The sequence below is a fragment of the Apodemus sylvaticus genome, chromosome 17 (genome assembly GCF_947179515.1).
Source record: "Apodemus sylvaticus chromosome 17, mApoSyl1.1, whole genome shotgun sequence".
Taxonomy (NCBI): Eukaryota; Metazoa; Chordata; class Mammalia; order Rodentia; family Muridae; genus Apodemus; species Apodemus sylvaticus.
Genome location: NC_067488.1, coordinates 51,057,047 through 51,075,426, shown reverse-complemented (window position 1 = coordinate 51,075,426; position 18,380 = coordinate 51,057,047). Strand labels below are relative to the sequence as shown.

The 18,380-nt window shown below is 50.4% G+C and overlaps 3 protein-coding genes across 8 annotated transcripts; 1 reads left to right on the top strand and 2 right to left on the bottom strand.

The window, feature by feature from the left end:
• The first annotated feature begins 4,140 nt into the window (after window positions 1–4,140).
• Window positions 4,141–8,096, top strand: Ndufa6 (NADH:ubiquinone oxidoreductase subunit A6). The gene is made up of 3 exons (XM_052161753.1): window positions 4,141–4,327; window positions 7,208–7,323; window positions 7,879–8,096. The coding sequence occupies exons 1-3, from the start codon at window positions 4,177–4,179 to the stop codon at window positions 8,008–8,010; spliced, it is 399 nt and encodes a 132-aa protein (XP_052017713.1). The 5' UTR covers window positions 4,141–4,176; the 3' UTR covers window positions 8,011–8,096.
• Window positions 8,097–9,150: 1,054 nt separating this feature from the next.
• On the bottom strand, window positions 9,151–12,184 carry Smdt1 (single-pass membrane protein with aspartate rich tail 1). The gene is made up of 3 exons (XM_052161754.1): window positions 11,924–12,184; window positions 10,181–10,321; window positions 9,151–9,375 (listed from the first exon to the last, which is right to left on the bottom strand). The coding sequence occupies exons 1-2, from the start codon at window positions 12,107–12,109 to the stop codon at window positions 10,184–10,186; spliced, it is 324 nt and encodes a 107-aa protein (XP_052017714.1). The 5' UTR covers window positions 12,110–12,184; the 3' UTR covers window positions 9,151–9,375; window positions 10,181–10,183.
• A 219-nt stretch (window positions 12,185–12,403) lies between these two features.
• Pheta2 (PH domain containing endocytic trafficking adaptor 2) lies at window positions 12,404–18,200 on the bottom strand. 6 transcript variants are annotated; one of them, XM_052161750.1, is made up of 3 exons: window positions 17,921–18,200; window positions 16,275–16,466; window positions 12,404–15,386 (listed from the first exon to the last, which is right to left on the bottom strand). In XM_052161750.1, exon 3 carries the CDS (start codon window positions 15,164–15,166, stop codon window positions 14,399–14,401), a length of 768 nt encoding a protein of 255 aa, XP_052017710.1. In that variant the 5' UTR covers window positions 15,167–15,386; window positions 16,275–16,466; window positions 17,921–18,200; the 3' UTR covers window positions 12,404–14,398. The 6 variants fall into 6 exon arrangements, with proteins under 6 accessions (XP_052017710.1, XP_052017709.1, XP_052017708.1 ...); XM_052161749.1 differs by lacking the exon at window positions 17,921–18,200 and adding an exon at window positions 17,502–17,569; XM_052161748.1 differs by lacking the exon at window positions 17,921–18,200 and adding an exon at window positions 17,333–17,422.
• Window positions 18,201–18,380: the final 180 nt, after the last annotated feature.

Below are 18,380 nucleotides of genomic sequence, written 5' to 3'. Positions count from 1 at the left end.
AGTCTTCTCTGGTAGATATCCCCACATTTCTAAAGGTTCCACCAAGATCTTTAGAGACCAGACCTTGAGACACCATGGGCATCAGATCCCCTTGGAGCAGAGAAGAGTATGGTCATCAGGGGCTTCCAGGAGGTGTGCAACCTGAAGACTTTCCAGGGCCCTACGTCCCCCTTTGATCAATCTCTGCCTAAAGCTTTGGAGGAATCTAACACTGCAACACCTCCCCCCAAAAAAAATAATTTCAAAAGTTGCCTGGTCTGTTACCCCAGAGGTTACAGTGCCTTCTGTTTAGGACACAAAGAAGCATGGCTGACCCAATGTCTGGGATCCAGATGAGACATTACCAGACTCCTCTGGTCTGTTCAGGTGTGTGTGTGTGTGTGTGTGTGTGTGTGTGTGTGTGTGTGTTGGCCACCCCTGGTTGTCTTCACTTTGAGTCTTTGTGTTTCTCCAGTCCAGTTCTGTTGACTGGAGATACATCTAACGTGGACAGAAAACAGTCCTACCATTACCCTCATTCCTCCCCCCACCCCATGGCCTGTGATTTCCCTCAGGCTCAGAGGCAGTGGCTGCTGTTGTTGCTATGGCAATGCTGCAGCAGTGGTGGCCACGAAGCCCACCGAAATCTAGAGTCCAGGCTTCCCCATGCACAACGAGCTGTCCCCATTCCCCCGTTGGTGGTGGCCAGTATCATGGGCTCTGCTGCAGTTGAAACTTCAGCCCTAGTATGGGGGGAGGGGGGGAGCGACTTTTTAAACACTCAGTACTCAAGTCACATAGACCTGAGCCGTCAAAAAACACTGCTGCCAGCCAGGAAGCTCAGTTAGATTCTTTAGCTGAGGTTGCTCTTCAGAATGAAGAGGGTTGGACCTCCTCTTTATGAGACAAGCGTATATCATACTAAAAAAAACCAAAAATCTTGTTTCTATGGCAGTCAATCAGACATAGTTAAAAGATTTAGCCATAGTTAAAAATAACCTTTGAAGCCAGGCAGTGGTGGCGCACACCTTTAATTCCAGCACTTAGGAGGCAGAGGCAGGCAGATTTCTGAGTTCGAGGCCAGCCTGGTCTACAGAGTGAGTTCTAGGACAGCCAGGGCTACACAGAGAGACTCTGTCTCAAAAAAACAAAAAAACAAGCAAACAAAAAAAAACCTTCAAGAGGGGGAGGAGGAGGGAAGGAGGAGAAATTGTGGTCAGGGTGGAATATATGCGAGAAGAATGAAACTGATTCAAACTGGGGGTGGGGTAGAAAGAATGGGTGGGAGAACAGCACAGGATACAGCCTCGTTTCTGGCCAGCGCTGTAGACAAATGATTCTTCACTGCTGGGGAACTTTCTGTGCCCCAAGTACAAATGAAAACTAGGAAAATAAAGAGGGGACCTTTAATTAAAACAAATAAATACCCTTAAAAATACGGAGACAGGAGAGAGATATCAAAATCTAACAAGTACCAGTCTTTGTTCTCCGCCCCTCCCCCCACCCACCCGCATTAACTGCTCTACTTCAGGCCATAGCTGGCCCATTAACCCTTCTACCTCTACCTCTCACTATAGGACCCTGATAGCCCAACTGCCTACTTAGCTGTATAAAACAAAAAATAATATCTGTCAAACTATTAGTGCTAAGGAGACAATATAACCCCAGATGACTTCATGATCTGACTCATGCCCATAGAACCAATGTGGAACGTAACGTAATGTATTCTCATTTCTGTGGGGTTTTTTTTTTTTAAGAAAAAAATATGTATATATATTATAAGAATACATGTTTATTTCTTATATATACGTACACACACAGACACACAAATACACACACACACACATATATCACTACACCACATGGTATGACTGGTCTTGGCTTGGTTTTTTCCCCATTCTACTCAGAGAAAGCTATACTAGATTGCCTCCTGGGCCTGTGACCTTGGCTGGCCTACAGTTCCCACTATGGGGGATAGTTTCAACTTGACAGAATGTAGAGTCACCAAAGAGACAAGTCTCTGGCCATGTCTGAGGAGTTCCTAGCTTGAGTCAGTTAACTTGGATAGCACCTTGGGCTTGGGCTGAAGCAAAGCAGAGAGCGAGCAGAGAAGCAACAATCCCTCTCTGCTTCCTGATTACAGAAGCGGTGTGACCAGCCACTTCAAGCCTCTGCTGCCACGCCTTCCCCACCATGCTAAACTACACCCTCAAACTGGGAGACAAAATAAACCCTTCCTTCCTGCAGTTGCTGGGTGCTTTGTCCCCTCCCACAGAGTTAGGATGAGGAGAGATGGCCCTGCTACCTGTCACTTCTCTATGGAATGGTAACTGAGCTGAGCTGGACAGGGAGAGCACCTGACACTTCAGCGCATTTAGTAACATCCAGCGACAGAAAACTCCACTCTGACAGAGAGCTTGGGACATACTTCCCCAGAGGATCAAGCAGTATCCAGCTAGCCTGTCTCCACCACTGTTCTCAGTGGGAGCGCAGCGCGTGCGTGCGTGCGTGTGTGTGTGTGTTTGTGTGTGTGTGTAGCTCATGTTCTAGAACATCTGGATTCTAGCACTGTGTCAATGGGCCAGCCTGGGCCCCACCCCCACCCCCCATGTGTCACTGAAGAGTACACATGAGATTAGGGAGCAGTAAGATTAGGGAACAGGAAGTATGCTCCTGCAGCTGGTGGAAGAGCATGAATATCCGAAGGCAGCCTTGGGGGCCTGAGAAGAAGACATCGAGGCTTTCAGAAGCAGCAGATACAGGCTTTAATGAATCCTTTCTCATTTGTGGTTCCCCGCCTTGCTGAGGTCAGAGACTAGGAGCCACCCCAGCCAGAACTTTCTCAGGAAATACAGGACTCGGTTCCCGGACCCTTCCTCCTGGCTCTACCATAGAAGCCTCTAAAACACTGTGATCATTTGCTGAGAGAAAAATTTACTCAGCACCAAGTACATTCTAATGCCGTGCTCAGTAGGGGCCAGAAGATTACTGGGTCATTTAGAGCTACTTGTGGTAGTTGTGAACCATCCAACATGGGTCTATACAGAGAGTTCCAGGTTAGCCAGGTTTCAAAAAAGGAGAGGAGAGAATGAAAGAAAAAAAATACCAAAAAAAAAAAAAATCATCAATAATGTGGTGGTTTGTCCCCAATAAGTTCATGTATTTGACTGCTAGGTCCCTAGTTGGTGGAACTGTTTAGGGAAAGACTAGGAGGCATGGCCTTGTTGAAGATTGTCATTAGAGGTGACTAGAGGCCAGATAAGATGTAAGCCCTCACCTACTGCTTCAGTGCCATTCCCACCTGCCTGCTGCCACATTCTACTCCATGCCACAGGGGCTGGAGAGATGCCTCCGTGAGCGACTGGCACTCTGGCTGTTCTTCCAGAGGACCTGGACTCAATTCCCAGCTCCACAAGTAATTCACAACCGTCGGCCCCAGGGGAATCCATCACCTTCTTCCGGCCTCCGTGGACACCAAAAAGCACACGTGGTGCACAGACATACAAACATACAAAACATCCATACACATTTATTTACAAGAAGGCAACCACGGGTGCTGTGAGCACAAACCTGCAGAGGCAGAGAAATCACTGCAAGTTCTGAGGCCAGCCTGGCTGGTCTACATAAGTGAGCAATAATTGCGCCAGGCCAGGCGCAATCAGACGACAACTCAAAACGATGACAATAAGTAATCAAACAAACAAAAACAATCAAAATGCAGTTATTATAATCCCTGGGCTAAGAAACGCCAAAAAGCTTAAGCAATCTACACCATTCTTGAAGAAACGGTATTTCGGAAGCACATACACAATATGTACAGCAGTTATACAGTTACTGCCGAAAGACCGCCATCGCCGCCTGGCACCGTTATCTACCCTGCAGTCTGCTCTGAGCCTGCAGCCCGCTGTGCTGGGTTGAAACCAAACTTTTGGCAAAAAGCAGACCGGGGCCGGAAGCCTCGACGCTGCGCCCCCTGGTGGCGCCTCAGCGCCGCCGCCGAGGGAGCCAACCACGGATCGGTGTTTCCGCGGCAGAGCATGCGCATCACAGAGCCCGTCACAGAGGCTTCCAGCCAATCCGCGAGCTCCAGTCCAGTCACTCCTCCCTCCCCTCCCCCCAGTACCGCAAATGGTGCGCCGTCGCGTCCCGTAGCACCGCGCGTGCGCGCGCTGGGAGAGGTGGGACTTCCTTGGCAAGATGGCGGCCGCGTCCAGCGGTCTGCGCCGGGCTGCTGCGGCTGCTGCAGCCAGTACCTCGGTGAAGCCCATTTTCAGTCGCGACCTGAACGAGGCCAAGCGGAGGGTGCGCGAGCTTTACCGCGCTTGGTATCGGGAGGTGCCGAACACTGGTGAGAGGCAGGGGCGCATTCCGGACCCCGGGGACACCTGTCCAAGGTCTCTCGGCCGAGCTGAGGTCACCTACTAGGGCAGAAACGAGAGCTGGGCTTCGAGGAAAGGGGGTCACACGAGCCAGAGTGCCCCACACTGGGGCAGGGCTTCCGAGCGTCCTAGTCGCTTTGGTGGCCTTTGTTCCTGTATTTCTTAGAGCCCCTGGGTGGGGCGAGCGAGCAGGGACTGTGAGAGACGAATTGACGCGTCCGCGGTCCCGAGCTAGCCCCGGGTGCTTCTTGAACCAAGTTACAGTTCCAAAAAATGTTCCAGATGCCCATTAGATTTTTGTAACCACAGTGACAAAGGGCTTTAGCAGTTATCCATTACCCAGTCTGGAGAACAAACTGCATCACCGGAGGGAAACGACTTGGCCAAGGTCATCCAGTAGCTCCCTGGTGCCTTTTGAAGCCTCCAGACTAAATGGCCTCTCAAAGCTCTCTAACCTTGCTCACGAAACCAGCTTGCTCCAGAATTTTGAAGTCTAAGGCCCTACTGCTGCAAAACACCCCTTTCCCCATAAGTGGGAGAATCTAATCTGTTCACCTGAGTCGTGAGTGTGAGTCTGTTATCTTGGTTGTCTCAATGCTGCCACTATTGTGGATCTTAAAAGGGAGTGAGAGTTCAAATGTTCCACAAATGTCAGGGACATCTTTTGTTGTTGAGTAGACATGTATTTAACTTGAACCACCACAGCTGATCTGAGGGAAAAGGCATTTTCCCATAAGTGACAGCCCCTTGGCAGACACTCCTCAGCGCTGCCGAGACGCAGCCACACTGTCCTCAGATTCTGACCTTTATTAGCTGTGTGACCTTGGGTAAGATTTCTCATCAGTATTTGTTCATCTGTGAAATGGCCATAATACTGTCTTCTTCAGGGGGTTACTGTATTAAATAGGTTACTATAGTAACTGATAATAAAACTCGGGGGAGGCACTAATGGGGAAAAGATTTCTCCTAGTTCTTAGAACACAGGCCCACATTTACCTGACAGCAGTTCTAACTTTGGGCACTTCAGACTCTAGGCCTGATGCTTCACGAATACCAAGATTCTGAATGACCGTTTCCGTATCAATTTGCATTTCTCAGTTTGTCATTTTACAGTTCTTTCCTGAAATCCCTGTGTGCCCGCTGATCTTGGTGACCAGCTCTTTGAGAACCTAACATAGTAGTGTTTACTATTTCTATGATCACTGAATTTGAGTATAACAAAAGACTCAAACCTGATTTAGATACAGCATGCTTTTGTCTGTGTGTGTTTTTGTGACTTTTTGTTGTTTTGTTTTTCTGAGACAGTGTCTCACATGGTAGCATTGGCTGGCCTGGAACTTGCTATGTGAACCAGGCAGGCCTTGAACTCAGAGCCCTCTCCCTCTGTGCTGCCACAGTGGGCTTGTTTTTGTTTTTGTTAGGATTTTGCCTCAATACTTTGATCTATCAGCCTGATTTCTCAGTGCTGGGATTAAAGGCATGTGCCACCATGGTTGGCTGATTGTGGTTTTATAGATCAGAGTGGACATGTCAAAAGAACGGCCAAAGCACAAGGCATCCTCATTAACTGAATAGACTGACCTCTGTCACCAGAATACTTGCAAACCCTTGATGTCTCTGAGTGTTGGGGTGGCTGACTACAGCCTGACTTTCTTTTGGAACAAGATCTTGCTGTGGATCCCTAGCACCACACAGGCATGGCAGGCCTGGAGTGCAGGCTGGGTTTACAGCCTGATTCCTAAAGGACTCCCATGTGGAATACTAAGTTCAGTCACTTGAGTTTGTGCCACTGTTTAGGCACTGACTTAATAGACTGGCAAATATTGTGACTTTAAACATATATTTTATTACTTTTAAAATCATGTGTGTTTGTGTATATGTATGGGGGAGGGGATGGTGCAGGTGAATGCAAGTGTTGGCAGAGTCCAGAGGCCCATGTGGGTCCCTGCAGCTGGGGTTACAGGTGATTTGTGAGTTGCCTGACATGGCTGCTGGGGATTGGAAAGGCAGTGTGTGCTCTTAACTGCCGAGCCACCTCTCAGCCTCCCCGCTTTTTTGTTTTGGTTTTTGGTTTTTTGAGACAGGGTTTCTCTGTGTAGCCCTGGCTGTCCTGGAACTCATTCTGTAGACCAGGCTGGCCTTGAACTGAGAAATCCGCTGCCTCTGCCTCCCAAGTGCTGGGATTAAAGACCACCATTGCCCGGCTCTCCCCGCTTTTTAAGGGAAGAGAAGTTTATTGTGTTCTGTTTCAGTCCCTTATATGGGAGTGGAGGTACAGGGTGGCATGCGTGGCTCATGGTTCCACAGTGGCAGCCATGTATCCTGTTTGCAGTCATAGGTGACTGTCCCACTCTCAGTTAAGGCCTAGAGTCTGTCTGTCCTGCCCCAGGTTGTCTGGTGGTTTAATGACAGCCTTCCCTCCCTGTGCAAACCCTTAGTACCCTCAGCTTCCAAATTCATATAGTACTTACAACCCACACTATGGTGCCTTTATTTTTGCTGGTTATTCCATATAAAAATAATATGGTAGTATATTATATATATTCCATATAAAAATAATATTCCTCAGTGATTGAGCCCTTGCCTAACATGTGCAAGGCCCTAGATTCTGTCCCAACCTGTTCCGCCCATACACGAAAAGCAAGTAGGTACACAGCTTCTCCAGAGGTCTGTTGTAGAGCATTAAGATCCAGGCTGGCAATTTAGTAAGATGTGTGTCCAGGCTGGGGGTTGGGCCATGTGGCATGAAGGAACTGAGCCACTTGGACATGTCCAGTGCTCACTCACTGATGTAAGTTTCTAAAAGCATGTTAAAAGGTCTGGTTTCTACACTCGGGTTTTCTCTTTAGTGCACTTAATGCAGCTGGATATCACGGTGAAACAAGGACGGGATAAAGTCCGAGAAATGTTCATGAAGAATGCCCATGTCACAGACCCCAGAGTGGTTGATCTTCTGGTCATTAAGGTAACTGACCCTTGCTGACAGACTTAGAAGATCTGCTGGCTTGTCCTGTGCTTCTGAGTCAAGTAAATACCGCTTAGCAGCTGCCATGTCTCCAAAGTCAACTTGGAGGACCCTGTTTTTCTTTTAAAGCCAAGGTCTCACTATGTAGTTCTGGCTGTCCTGGAACTTGCTCTGTAGACCAGGGGGCCCTGAGAGTCACCTGCCTCTGCCTGCCAAGTGCCAAGATTAAAGGTGTGTACCACCATACCCCCACTTGGAGGTCTCTACTTTTGAGATAGTCTCAATATATAGCCTGGGCCCTGAAGGGGAGGCCTGGGGCGAGGGAGGAGAGACACTCAGCAGCTACGACAGCGTGAAGTAGGAAGTGTTAGTTCCTGTGGGATGCCACCCTGGAACACACTGTCTCACCTGTCTGCAACCACAGGAAGGCAGAGTGGCTCTGGGTATGGGAACTACAGTCGTTAGCAAGGCAGTGCCAAACACCACAGAGCTGAACCTGAGTGCTGTGCGCCTCATCCGAGGCTGGACCTGACGACTTTTCCTTCCTGTGCATAGGGGAAGATGGAGCTCCAGGAAACCATCAAAGTATGGAAGCAGCGCACACATGTTATGCGGTTTTTCCATGAAACAGAAACACCAAGACCAAAGGATTTCTTGTCCAAGTTCTATATTGGCCATGACCCATGAGGTCACCTGATGGGAAGGTGCATGTTAATATTTAACTATTTTAGAGTACAAATAAACTCATTATTTGATGGCTGTTTGTGATAAAATTGCACTAGTGAACCCTTTTCCTGTGGTCTCTCTTACTTCTTGCCTTAGCATACACGCCATGCTTATCCCCTGTCCTGGAGAATGTTGTTTGCTGCTGACTGAATCAGACCCTCGCATGGGGAAGCGGGAAGGGATGTGAAGCTATGTCCAGATCTCCCAGTGGACATGAAGCTGGCGACTGTCACTGTATCTGTGACATATGTACTTATGTATATAGCTTCCAAGATTGGCGTCAAGGCTCTCCAATCCGAGGGGACACTGTGGGGACAGCACTGGAACTGACTGCTCCAAGGCTAGCCCTTCTGCTTAGGAGCACTGGTCTATAAATGAGCTCAGCTACTACCTCTCTGCAGAGCACACTGGTCCTACTATTTCTGTACTTTTTTGTTCAAACAGGATCTCATGTAGCCAAGGATAGCCTGCCTTGCTCCCTGTGTAGCCAGGGATGACCTTGAACTACCAATGTTCTTGCTTCTACCTTCTTCCCTGGACAGTCCTGAATGCTGGAGGAAGGCATTCAGTCTTGGGGTTTAGTTACTGAGTGACCACAACGCACCAGGGATCCTCCTTTTCCCTGAGGGACCCAAGTATTACAGAATATTCTACTAAGCAATAACAAAGCTTTGCATGATCAGCACATGGCAACACCTCGAGACCTAAGTGGCTTTGAGGCAAGTTTTTGCTGGACTTACGTAAAGTAAAAAAATTTCAAGTCAGGGGAGGGTGTCTGTGGAAAGATGGCTTAGTGGTTAAGAGGTTAAGGGCTGCTCGTGCAGAGGACCATGGTTAGTTCCCAGCACCCACATGAAGCAATTCATAATAACCTTTAACTCCAGCTTTAGGGGGAATCACATGCCTTTGGCCTCCAAGAGCAGCTGAAAACAGATACACAGGTAAAAGTAATTTTAAAAGAAAAAAGGTCTCAGTCCCCTTAATTGCATTCGTGGCTGTGTAATAGCCTGGACATTCTGGCTCTAAACCAGATGCTGCTTGAACACAGAAGAGACAGTAAAGTGCAACTCCGCCTGCTGGGAGTGAGAAGCGGGAACCATCTTTCATCATACATGACTCATTTATTATATACTCATAATTTGCTTGCTTGTTATTTCCAGTGCTCTGTGGACAGTCGTGAGGAAGCCTCCCAAAGCACTGGATTCTGGGCTGTTGTCACAAACCGTGAGGAGTGAGGCTGAGGGCTGTCCTTGACCCTTCTGCCAACAGGGAAGGAGCTGAGCATGCCGCCACTTCAGTAGTGCTTTCTCCTGGACTCCCTGTGCCCTGTAAGAAAGGCGTGCATCGGTCACTTTTAAGACAGCCTTGCGCAGCCCATAGTCAGTACTACCCACTGTAGCTACGGATGATCTTGACATTCTGGGGGTCCTGCCTCCACCTCCTCAGTGCTGGGATTGCTGCTGTGTGCCACCAGGCCTGGGGCATTTCTCTTCTGTTTTCTGAGATAAGCTCTCCTGTTAACCCAGGCTATCCTTGAGCTCTGCCTCTACTTCTTCAGTGCTGGGATCACAAAAGCTTGAGACCCCACACCAGGGTTTAGCAGTAGTCACTTCCAGATAGGAAAGTAAAGGAAGATGGCAGACAATGAAGAGTGGGTGGGGTTACATGGTGGAAGGAGGGTGGCCAGTACCTGGAGATGGGCATGGGGGGGGCACTCTAGCTTTAACAATGGAAAGTCGGAAGTGCAAGTTCCTGTGGGGCGCCACCCTGGAACACTCCTTTCCCAGCCCCTTCTTACTGGTGTCTTCTGCATTCCCTTTCTTTGTCCTTCATGATTCTCTTTATCCCTTCATCTCTGAGGCAGAAACTGCATGACTTCATAAAGTATAAAGCACAATAAGTCATAAAAAAGAATGTCAGTTGACTGAAGTTACATCAAGGACAATGAAAAGGCCATTGAGGACCTTAACCTAGTGGATCTGTAAGTCATCCAACATAAGAAAAGTCTCAAGTGGGTGAACACACTGCTCCTCCTGCCCTGAGGGTTCAAATGGTTCTGCAGGCCAGACTATCACACATCAGATCATCCACCTACTTGTGCCTGTCCATCTATAAGAGGGGCAAGTCCTACCTGTTAATCATCGTCGTCGTCATCCTCTGGAACAAAAATGTCATGTTCCTCAAGCAGAGCAGCAAAGTTCTTGCTAATGAGTGTCCCAACATAGAGAAAGGGGATCACAATGGAGAACACACGGAGAAGGCCAAAGGACATCTGCAGACAGAAGAATTCAGTGAGCTCCAGAGACCAGAGGCTGTACCCCAAGCCCCAGTCCCAAGGGCATTTCCACTAATGAACCCCAGATCCAGACACCATTGATTGTTAAAGTCTTTGGAGAAACTCAGAGCAACAAAGAAACAAAATGAGTTTTATGGCCATCAAAATGGATATCAGAAGGAAAAACATAAAGCTAAACTAAATTTAGGAATCTAAGCAACTAAAAATTAGGGCCCAACCAGCTAATTCCTTGCAAGAACCATACACAGTTGGGAGAGAACACTACGCTGGCGGGGCTGTAGCAAAAGAGTTCAGGGGCTGGAGGGATGGCCTAGTGGTTAGAAGCACTGACTGCTCTTCTACAGGACCCAGGTCTGGTTCTCAGACCCACATGGCCTCTCACAAGCAAGTAACTCCAGTTCCAATGAGGCTACAGTCTCTTCTGGCCTCTGTGGGCATTTGGCACTTAAGTGCTGCACAGACATACATGCAGGCAAAACACCCGAACACATAAAATAAAAATCGAGTTACACAGAGATGTGCACTGAAGGGTTCTTCCTCCCAGTTCCTGTGCTGAGCAACCTTATTTCATATTAAACCCCAGAAACATGCAAAGGCAATACGGACTGGAGGAACGCCAGTGGGATTTCACCGGTATTCGCTCTCTGTGCCTTTTCATGCGGCAGCTGCACCTTCCTGTTTCTCACTCAGTACTGCTCAGAATGCTTAGGACAGCTCATATTTGCTCTCAAGAATTTTGTTTTCCCTTCAACTCCACACAGGCCTGCAGTCAAAAAACACACATTTTCCCTAAGAGTACAAAGGGAAAGTGACAGAGTTCAGGAGTGAAAAAAACAGGATGTGGTCTTTGGCTGTCAAGACCTAACTCTGCTACCAGCTTTGGATGCTGGCTTCAGGGCTCTACCCTAATTTCATCTGTAAAATCTGCACATTCCTCAGGACAGAAGGTCCTGCTCGCATACACCCCCCCCCCCATCATTTCCCGTTCATTTCCTTTTTACTAAGTATATTACTTCCGCATTCCCTTCCCACTCTTTCAGTAACTTATTATTTTATGTGCATTGGTATTTTGCCTCCTCACATATATCTATGCGAAGGTGTCAGATCTTGAAGTCACAGATAGTTGTGAGCTGTCCTGTGGGTGCTGGGAGTTAAACCCGGGTCCTCTGGAAGAGCAGTCAGAGTTCTTAAGCGCTGAGCCATCTCTCCAGCCCTCAATGGGATTGTTTTATCCCATCACCTTTGAGGCAGAGTTTACATGACTTGTATAAATCGACACAAAGCCCTTCTTCTGGCCCTAAAGAAATGGATCATTATGTCCCTCGAGATAAGATATTGCACATTTCACTGCTGCCCTCCAGCTTTTGTGTCCTGGAACCAAGCTGGGTTTTAAGGAAGCATTTTCCTCCACCTGTCAAAGTCAGCAAAACCCAACTGTGCAAATTGAGTCCAAGGTCCAGTGCGCAGTCCATGCCAACACTATGATTGGCCTCTGCGCCTGTCAATCAGAACAGGTCACATGTACTTCCCCAATGACCGGCCTCTATCCCTTCGCCCCGCCTCTACACAGACACTCACTTTCACCGGCTTGGGCAAAATGGCGCCGCTGCGAGTGACGATGACTGACCTCGACGGTACCTGGCTGAGACCTGAGCTGCCCCGTACGGTGTAGACATCACCACCTCTCCTCCCCCTCGGCCCGATCCAGAGAGCCCCGGGTCGGACTGATAGCCAGGCCAGCCGCCGAGCCGCCAAGGACGCCATGTCCAGCTCCGCCCCTCGCCGGGAGCCACACCCCACACATCCAATGTGGCCCTCTAGCAGAAACTGTCTCCAAAACTCGCGAGACTCGTGACACCCACGGGAAGCACCGCCCTCCCCGCCTGCGCAGAGCACGTATTCCTGCAGCGTTGGGAAAGTCCTTGGCGCACAGCTAACGTGGTGACGTGTCAAGAGAACGACGCCCCTCCCGAGCTCCAGGGGGCGGGGCCGCCAGGGGCTTCTCTTGTAGGTGTTCCTGCCACTCACCTATGGAAGACGAATTAAGGGACCCGAATGTGAAATGAAAAACTTTACTTGGTATCTGGATTTATTAAAACAAAAACAAACCAAAAAAAAAAAAAAACTAACAATAAAAAGTTAAGAAAAACCTGGGCGAGCCGGACAGAGGTGGTGCACGCCTTTAATCCCAGCACTTGGGAGGCAGAGGCTAGCCTGGTCTACAGAGTGAGTTCCAGGACAGCCCAAAGAAACCCTGTCTCGAAACACCACCCTCCCTCCCCCCCCCCCAAAAAAAAGAAGAGCTGGGCAAAGTGATAGCACACTTCACCACTTGGGATGCAGAGGCAGGAGGATCTCTATGTTTATATCCAATCTGATCTACATAGTAAGTTCCGGAGTAGCCAGAGCTACATAGCACCGAAAAAAAAAAAAAAAAAAAAAAAAGAAAAGAAAAAAAAGAAGAAGAAGTTAACAATAGCCCATGGTTGTCCATGGTTTCTGTGAACATTGGTACAACAAGTGCAGTGAACAGTGGGCTTCCCATACAGGTCTAGGGAACAAGCAACTAGAGGCATTGGCCTGATAGAGGTTATACCACCAACCCAGGTTCTTGGACTCAATTGCTAGCCTCAGACGCAGGCTTTGCAGTTCTGACAACCTGATTCTTCATTTGTAAACACACTGATTATAATAACCAAAATGAATAATTTTCTGAGAAGGTCTCACACATAGTCCATAGCCAAGAATTCACGGTGTAGTCCAGGATGCCCTTGAACTCCTGATCCTCCCCTACCTCTTTGTTACCAACCCTGTGAACTCCACTGTTCTTGTTAGAAAGGGAAGGGGCAAGGGGAGGCTAGTAGGCCTTCCTGCCAGGTCCTGATGCAAAACAAACACCAAAACCAAGGTGCTACTATCTATCCTCCCAGCACTTGCAAAGCTAAGGAGGAGTCCCAGACCTGCATGGGACACAAAGACCTGGTCTCCAAAAACGGAAACTGTTGAAAGACCAAACACTAACTACTGTGACAAGAAAATTAGCAAAGGCCTGTGGTAGCTGTGTGTACAATGGGGGAGGGGGGTGTTTGGGGGTGTGGGAGGGCAGCTGGGTATGGTGTTATAAGCAGTCTTGAGAAACATGGCTAGCATCACAGGAATTAGCCCTGGCCAGAGAGAGACCATGAAACTCAGTTTCCTGGCAGCAAAGTTCTGCCTTTAGGCCTTGATGGGTTTTGGTCAGGGTGTCCCAAGGCCCCAGATAGGGAAAGGAGGGAGGTCAGGAAGAGGCACAGCCCCTGTCACTACATCTATACAAAGGAGACAGGTGGGCCTGGCTTCTGGCTCTGTAGACCCAGCCATTTGGCCCTAGAACAAAAGAAAAAGATACTTTGCACAGTACAGGACAGAGTAGCTATGAGGGCTGCCCTCGGCAGACAAGCCTTAGGAACAAGCAGGATAGGTAACAAGAGTCCCTACAAGTGACCATTACAACAGGTCAGGGAGCGTTTCTCCTGTATAAAAGGCTGCCTGCCTCACTGCTGGCAACATCCAGCACTGTACACTGACAGGGAACCTGGAGAGAGGAGAAATCCCTCTTTAGGACCCAAAGACCTTCTCCTTCAAAGAGCCCTGCCCAAGACACATCGATGTCAATCTTCAAGCCACTTCCTGTCACTTCTGGCATTGAGATGCCCAAGACTTCTTGTGTTGGACGTTATGGCTAGAGTGTCCTGCAGAGGCAGGAGAGCACAGCTCCCTTCCTGCATTACATTATCTTCCCATCAGCCACCTGGCCGTTCTAGACCTCAGGAAATAGGAAGTCAAGATTCTTCAGTTGACCTCAGTGTGAAGGGAGGATCTGGAAATTGGAGAAAGTCTACAGAGCAGGAGGGACACACGGACACACACACACACACAAACATACACACACACACACACACACACACAGCAACCTGGTAAATGAGTAAATATTTAACCCCTGAAGTTCTGACCCCAGCATCCTGGCCAGCAGGACAGGGCCATAGCTTACAGGGCCCTGGCTCAGGGCCTATTCTATGGCTTGCTCTCTGGCTGACTCCCCTTGGCCCTTTGCTGCCAGCCTCGCCTCAGCTCCATGATCTCCTTCCCATACCAGTCATGCAGGGTGGAGAAACAGGAGGTCTCAGGGGACACGGGGCTCTGTCCCATGCTTAGGAGGAGACTAGCAGGGCTCTGTAACTCCCACTCCGTCAAATCCCGACCTATTGGCCGGATCCCCCTTTCTTCCACAGTACCAATGGAATTGCCATCCCTGGGGAGAAAGTGGCCATTCTCAGGGCCTGGAGCCCGGTGCTCAGGAGCCTGAGATTGACTGCAACTGGCAACAGCCCTCTGTGACCCACAGCGATGCAAGGCCAGGCTCTGACGGGCATCCTGCAACTGGTTCTCCAATTCTCGTACCACAAGTCGCATGTAGCCAAAGCTGGCTCGAGACAGTGCCTTCACCCAGGCCTCTTGGGCAACCTGGCCATCTGCTGCCAGCAGGTGTGGGCGTACTCCAGGGGCATCAAAGCGAATGGCGAAGGCAAATTCCTCGGGTACAGGAGCCTCGGCCAGCTCCACTGTGCAGCCTTCCAATACCACGAGACTCAGTGGGACCCGGCTCTCTCTACTCTCGAAAGAGAACAGCAGATTGCCCTTGAGAACAAACCAGTATCTTCGGCCAGTGCCACTGGGAGTGGGTGGGGAGCCTGGTCCTCCCCAACTGCGCAGGAAGCCAGTGCGGTCTGCTGGGGAGTCACTCAGCGCATAGTGGGCCACAGTCCTCTTGTTCAGCTTCATGGCTCCCACGAGAATGGCGAGGTAGAGAGATGGCAGCACCGGCAGGGCAGGAGCCAGCTCGGAAGACTGCAGCCCAGTCCTGGGGCTCCTACCGAGCGTGTTCCTGCAGCTCTCAGACTTCAGCTGAAGGACTAATCTTCCATGCCTTTCATCTCAAAAGTCACATAAGGGTCACCAAAAAAAAAAAAAATTTTTAAAAAGAACCTGGACATCAAAAAAGCTGTAACAGAAAAGACATTAATTGTATCAGGAGAAGAGGAATAGCAAGATACAGACACAGGGTTTTGTTTGTTGGAAGACAGAGTCCCATAGCCCAAGCTGCGCTTGACTCACTCTGTAGCCAAGGATGGAGGAACTTCAGCCTCTGAGCAGACTGTGCCTGCCCCACCCCCAGTGCTTCCTGCGCCCCTGCCCCATGCTCAGCTTCTGTCCTGCTAGGCTTTGAAGGGGCCCTGGACACACTGAGCCCCAGCAATTCTGGTCTTTATTGTGGCTTTCAAACTGGGTCACACCAAATCCCTGGCTAACTGGGTATTCCTGTTGACATTCTTTTTTAACCCAAAGAAATAACCTCCGGGAGGGATGAAAGGGACCCTTAAACCCAAAGACACTTTTGTGCTTCAAACATCCCCACACATGGGGCCGCCCACGGCAAGTCTGAGCCCAACCTCCAGGGATCCCATGATCCTCCTGAGCCCCTACTAGCCTCAGTGGTATCCAGACCACCTTTTTTTTTTAAAGATTTTATTTATTTTATGTATGTGAGTCCACTGTAGCTGTCTTCAGACACACCAGAAGAGGGCGTCAGACCTCATTACGGGTGAATGTGGCTGCTGGGAATTGAACTCAGGACCTCTGGAAGAGCAGTCAGTGCTCTTAACCACTGAGCCATCTCTCCAGCTCCCAGCCCACCTTAATAAGAGCATTTCAGAGCCAAATAAAAGCAGGGGAAGGAGAGGCCGGTGACTGAGAAAGCCCAGGGGTAACCGCATTGCACCACCAATACTGGAGGTGAGAACAGACTGGGCAGGCTCTGGGAGGAGGTGACCAGAGGCAAAGGGGATCTCTGTAAGCTCCAGTGGAGTGTCCTGGGGCACTGAAGACATACCCAGTAAATTCTGTGCTCCAAGGTTCCTATACAGCTGATCTGGCAAGGGTCATATGATGAAGAGTCAGGGCTTGGTCTTAGACCTTCTAGGTGGGGTCTTGCTGGTGACACACTTATCAGCGGAGTCCACAAAAGGGGACAGGGTGGCCTCTTATCTAACCACACAGTTCAGCCACATGGTTTCCAGAGAGCCTGCAAAACAGTTCTCAAAGAATGTGAGAACTGTTCTAACATTGGGGCCCCAGGGAAGGGGCAGCCTCTCACAGGAAGCCCCGCCTCCCCATTTTAATGACCCGCTCATCCCCCTAGGGCAACTGAACTGTGTGTCTTGGCCCACTGTCTCTTGACTGTAATTCTGGGGCCCCTGGGGCTAGGTAGATCAGTTAAGTGCCAGCCAAGGTTTCTGGGCTTTCCCTTTGGGATTTTGCCACCACGGCATTGCGGATAAGTTTCCTGTTCACGGATGGACCCAAAGTGGCTTGATCTAAGGTCAACTAACCAGCAGCCCTCAGATTCTGGCTTAGCCCCTTTCTCACGCCGCACCCCTCCCCCTCCCCCGCCCCGCCCCAATGTTTTTATTTATCACTGTCCCCATTTGTGGGACATCTAGAGTGAGCTAAGTTTGTCTGCCCGATAATCGCCAATAATCAGGCCTGTGCAGACTTGCTGAATTTGTGGGAATGCATCAGTAGACAAAACGAGGTCCCCGTCCTCCTGAAATCTACTTTCCCGCAAAAGAGACACGCCGTAAGCAAATACAATTAAATAAATAATGAATTAATCAAGTAGTGAATGATGAAATCATAGCCAGGAGGCGGGAGGGGAAGAAGGGCTCCAAAGAGAGAAGCAAGCAGGTCTGGAATAGAGGAAGGCCATTCTAGCCGCAGCCCTTTGTGGGCCCCAAGGAGGAGCTGAGTCCACGAGCGCCTGCGGCTGCCGCCTCTCCCTCGGGCGGCCCTGCTGCCTGGGTCCCTGGATCCCGCCCGGGCTCTCCAGCCACGTCCACGGCCACGCCCTCCTGGTCACCTCCTCCCGAAGCCCGCCCGGCCCGCTCTCACCTCCGGCGCCCGAGGGCCTGGCCCGTCGGGTGCGATGCTGTCGCCCCCTGGGCTTTCTCGCTGCGAACCCCGCGCCTCCGCCCAGGTCACGAACGTGGCTGCAGGAGCCGGGAGACCCCGCCCGGGAGGCTCGGGGTACCGCCCCGGCCGCTCCCCGCCCAGTACCCACCAGGCCTCCGGATCCGCAAAGTCGCCTCGGCTCGCACACTGGAGGGAAACTGAGGCCCTGGAGGCCGGGGACCCGCCTGAGCCACAGGACACGTCGGTGAGGGGTGGTCTCAAACCCCGAGCCCGACCTCAGGCTACCCACAGGCCTCCAGCTCAGCCCCGAAGGAGAATTCGGGGTGCTTTTTTTCCCCTAAAAGTTTCCCCTTACAGCCCATCCAGTCTCTCCCTATCCCCCGCCTCCCCTCCCGCGCGCGCAGAGCCAAACCGGACAAATCATCGGATAGGGCGCTTCCTAAGGCGAGCTCCTACACAGCCTGCAAAACCCTGCCAAGGTTCACAACCAAGCTTAGCCCCATCTCTGCCTCTAGAGACTGGCCGCAAATGCGGGTCTGCAGCCCACTCGTGGTCCTGAGGCTCTACCTGGAGTCTGTCCACAGACTTGCAGGGAAGACTGCGGGGAGAGCACTAAGGCAGGAGACCAGGATCCCCCGTCGTCGCCCCGAAGGCAAGTGTGTTCAAATGCCGAACCAAGGGCTTTGCGGGTTCCCACCTCAGCCCCTGCCTTGCAGTTCCTGAAGCCCAGACGGCCCTTCCCTCTCACCCTACCCGCTTAGAGCTCCTGGACATTTAGGTCTTAGCTGTCAGCTCGGAGGTCCCCTCCCTCACCTCCCAGTGTAGACAAGCATACCCTACATTCTGAGTTTTGCTGTATAGTTTTCTAGGGGGCAGTGCGGCGGTTGGTGTCGGGGGTGTTTACTAACTTTTCTTCAACTAATAGTTTCAGCTAGAGTAAATGTGAAGGTCGTGGTGGGGTGGGGCTAGAGCATGGGAGTCCTAAGGGGGGGAGGGGACAGCTTGCCGTTTTAAATAGAACGGGCAG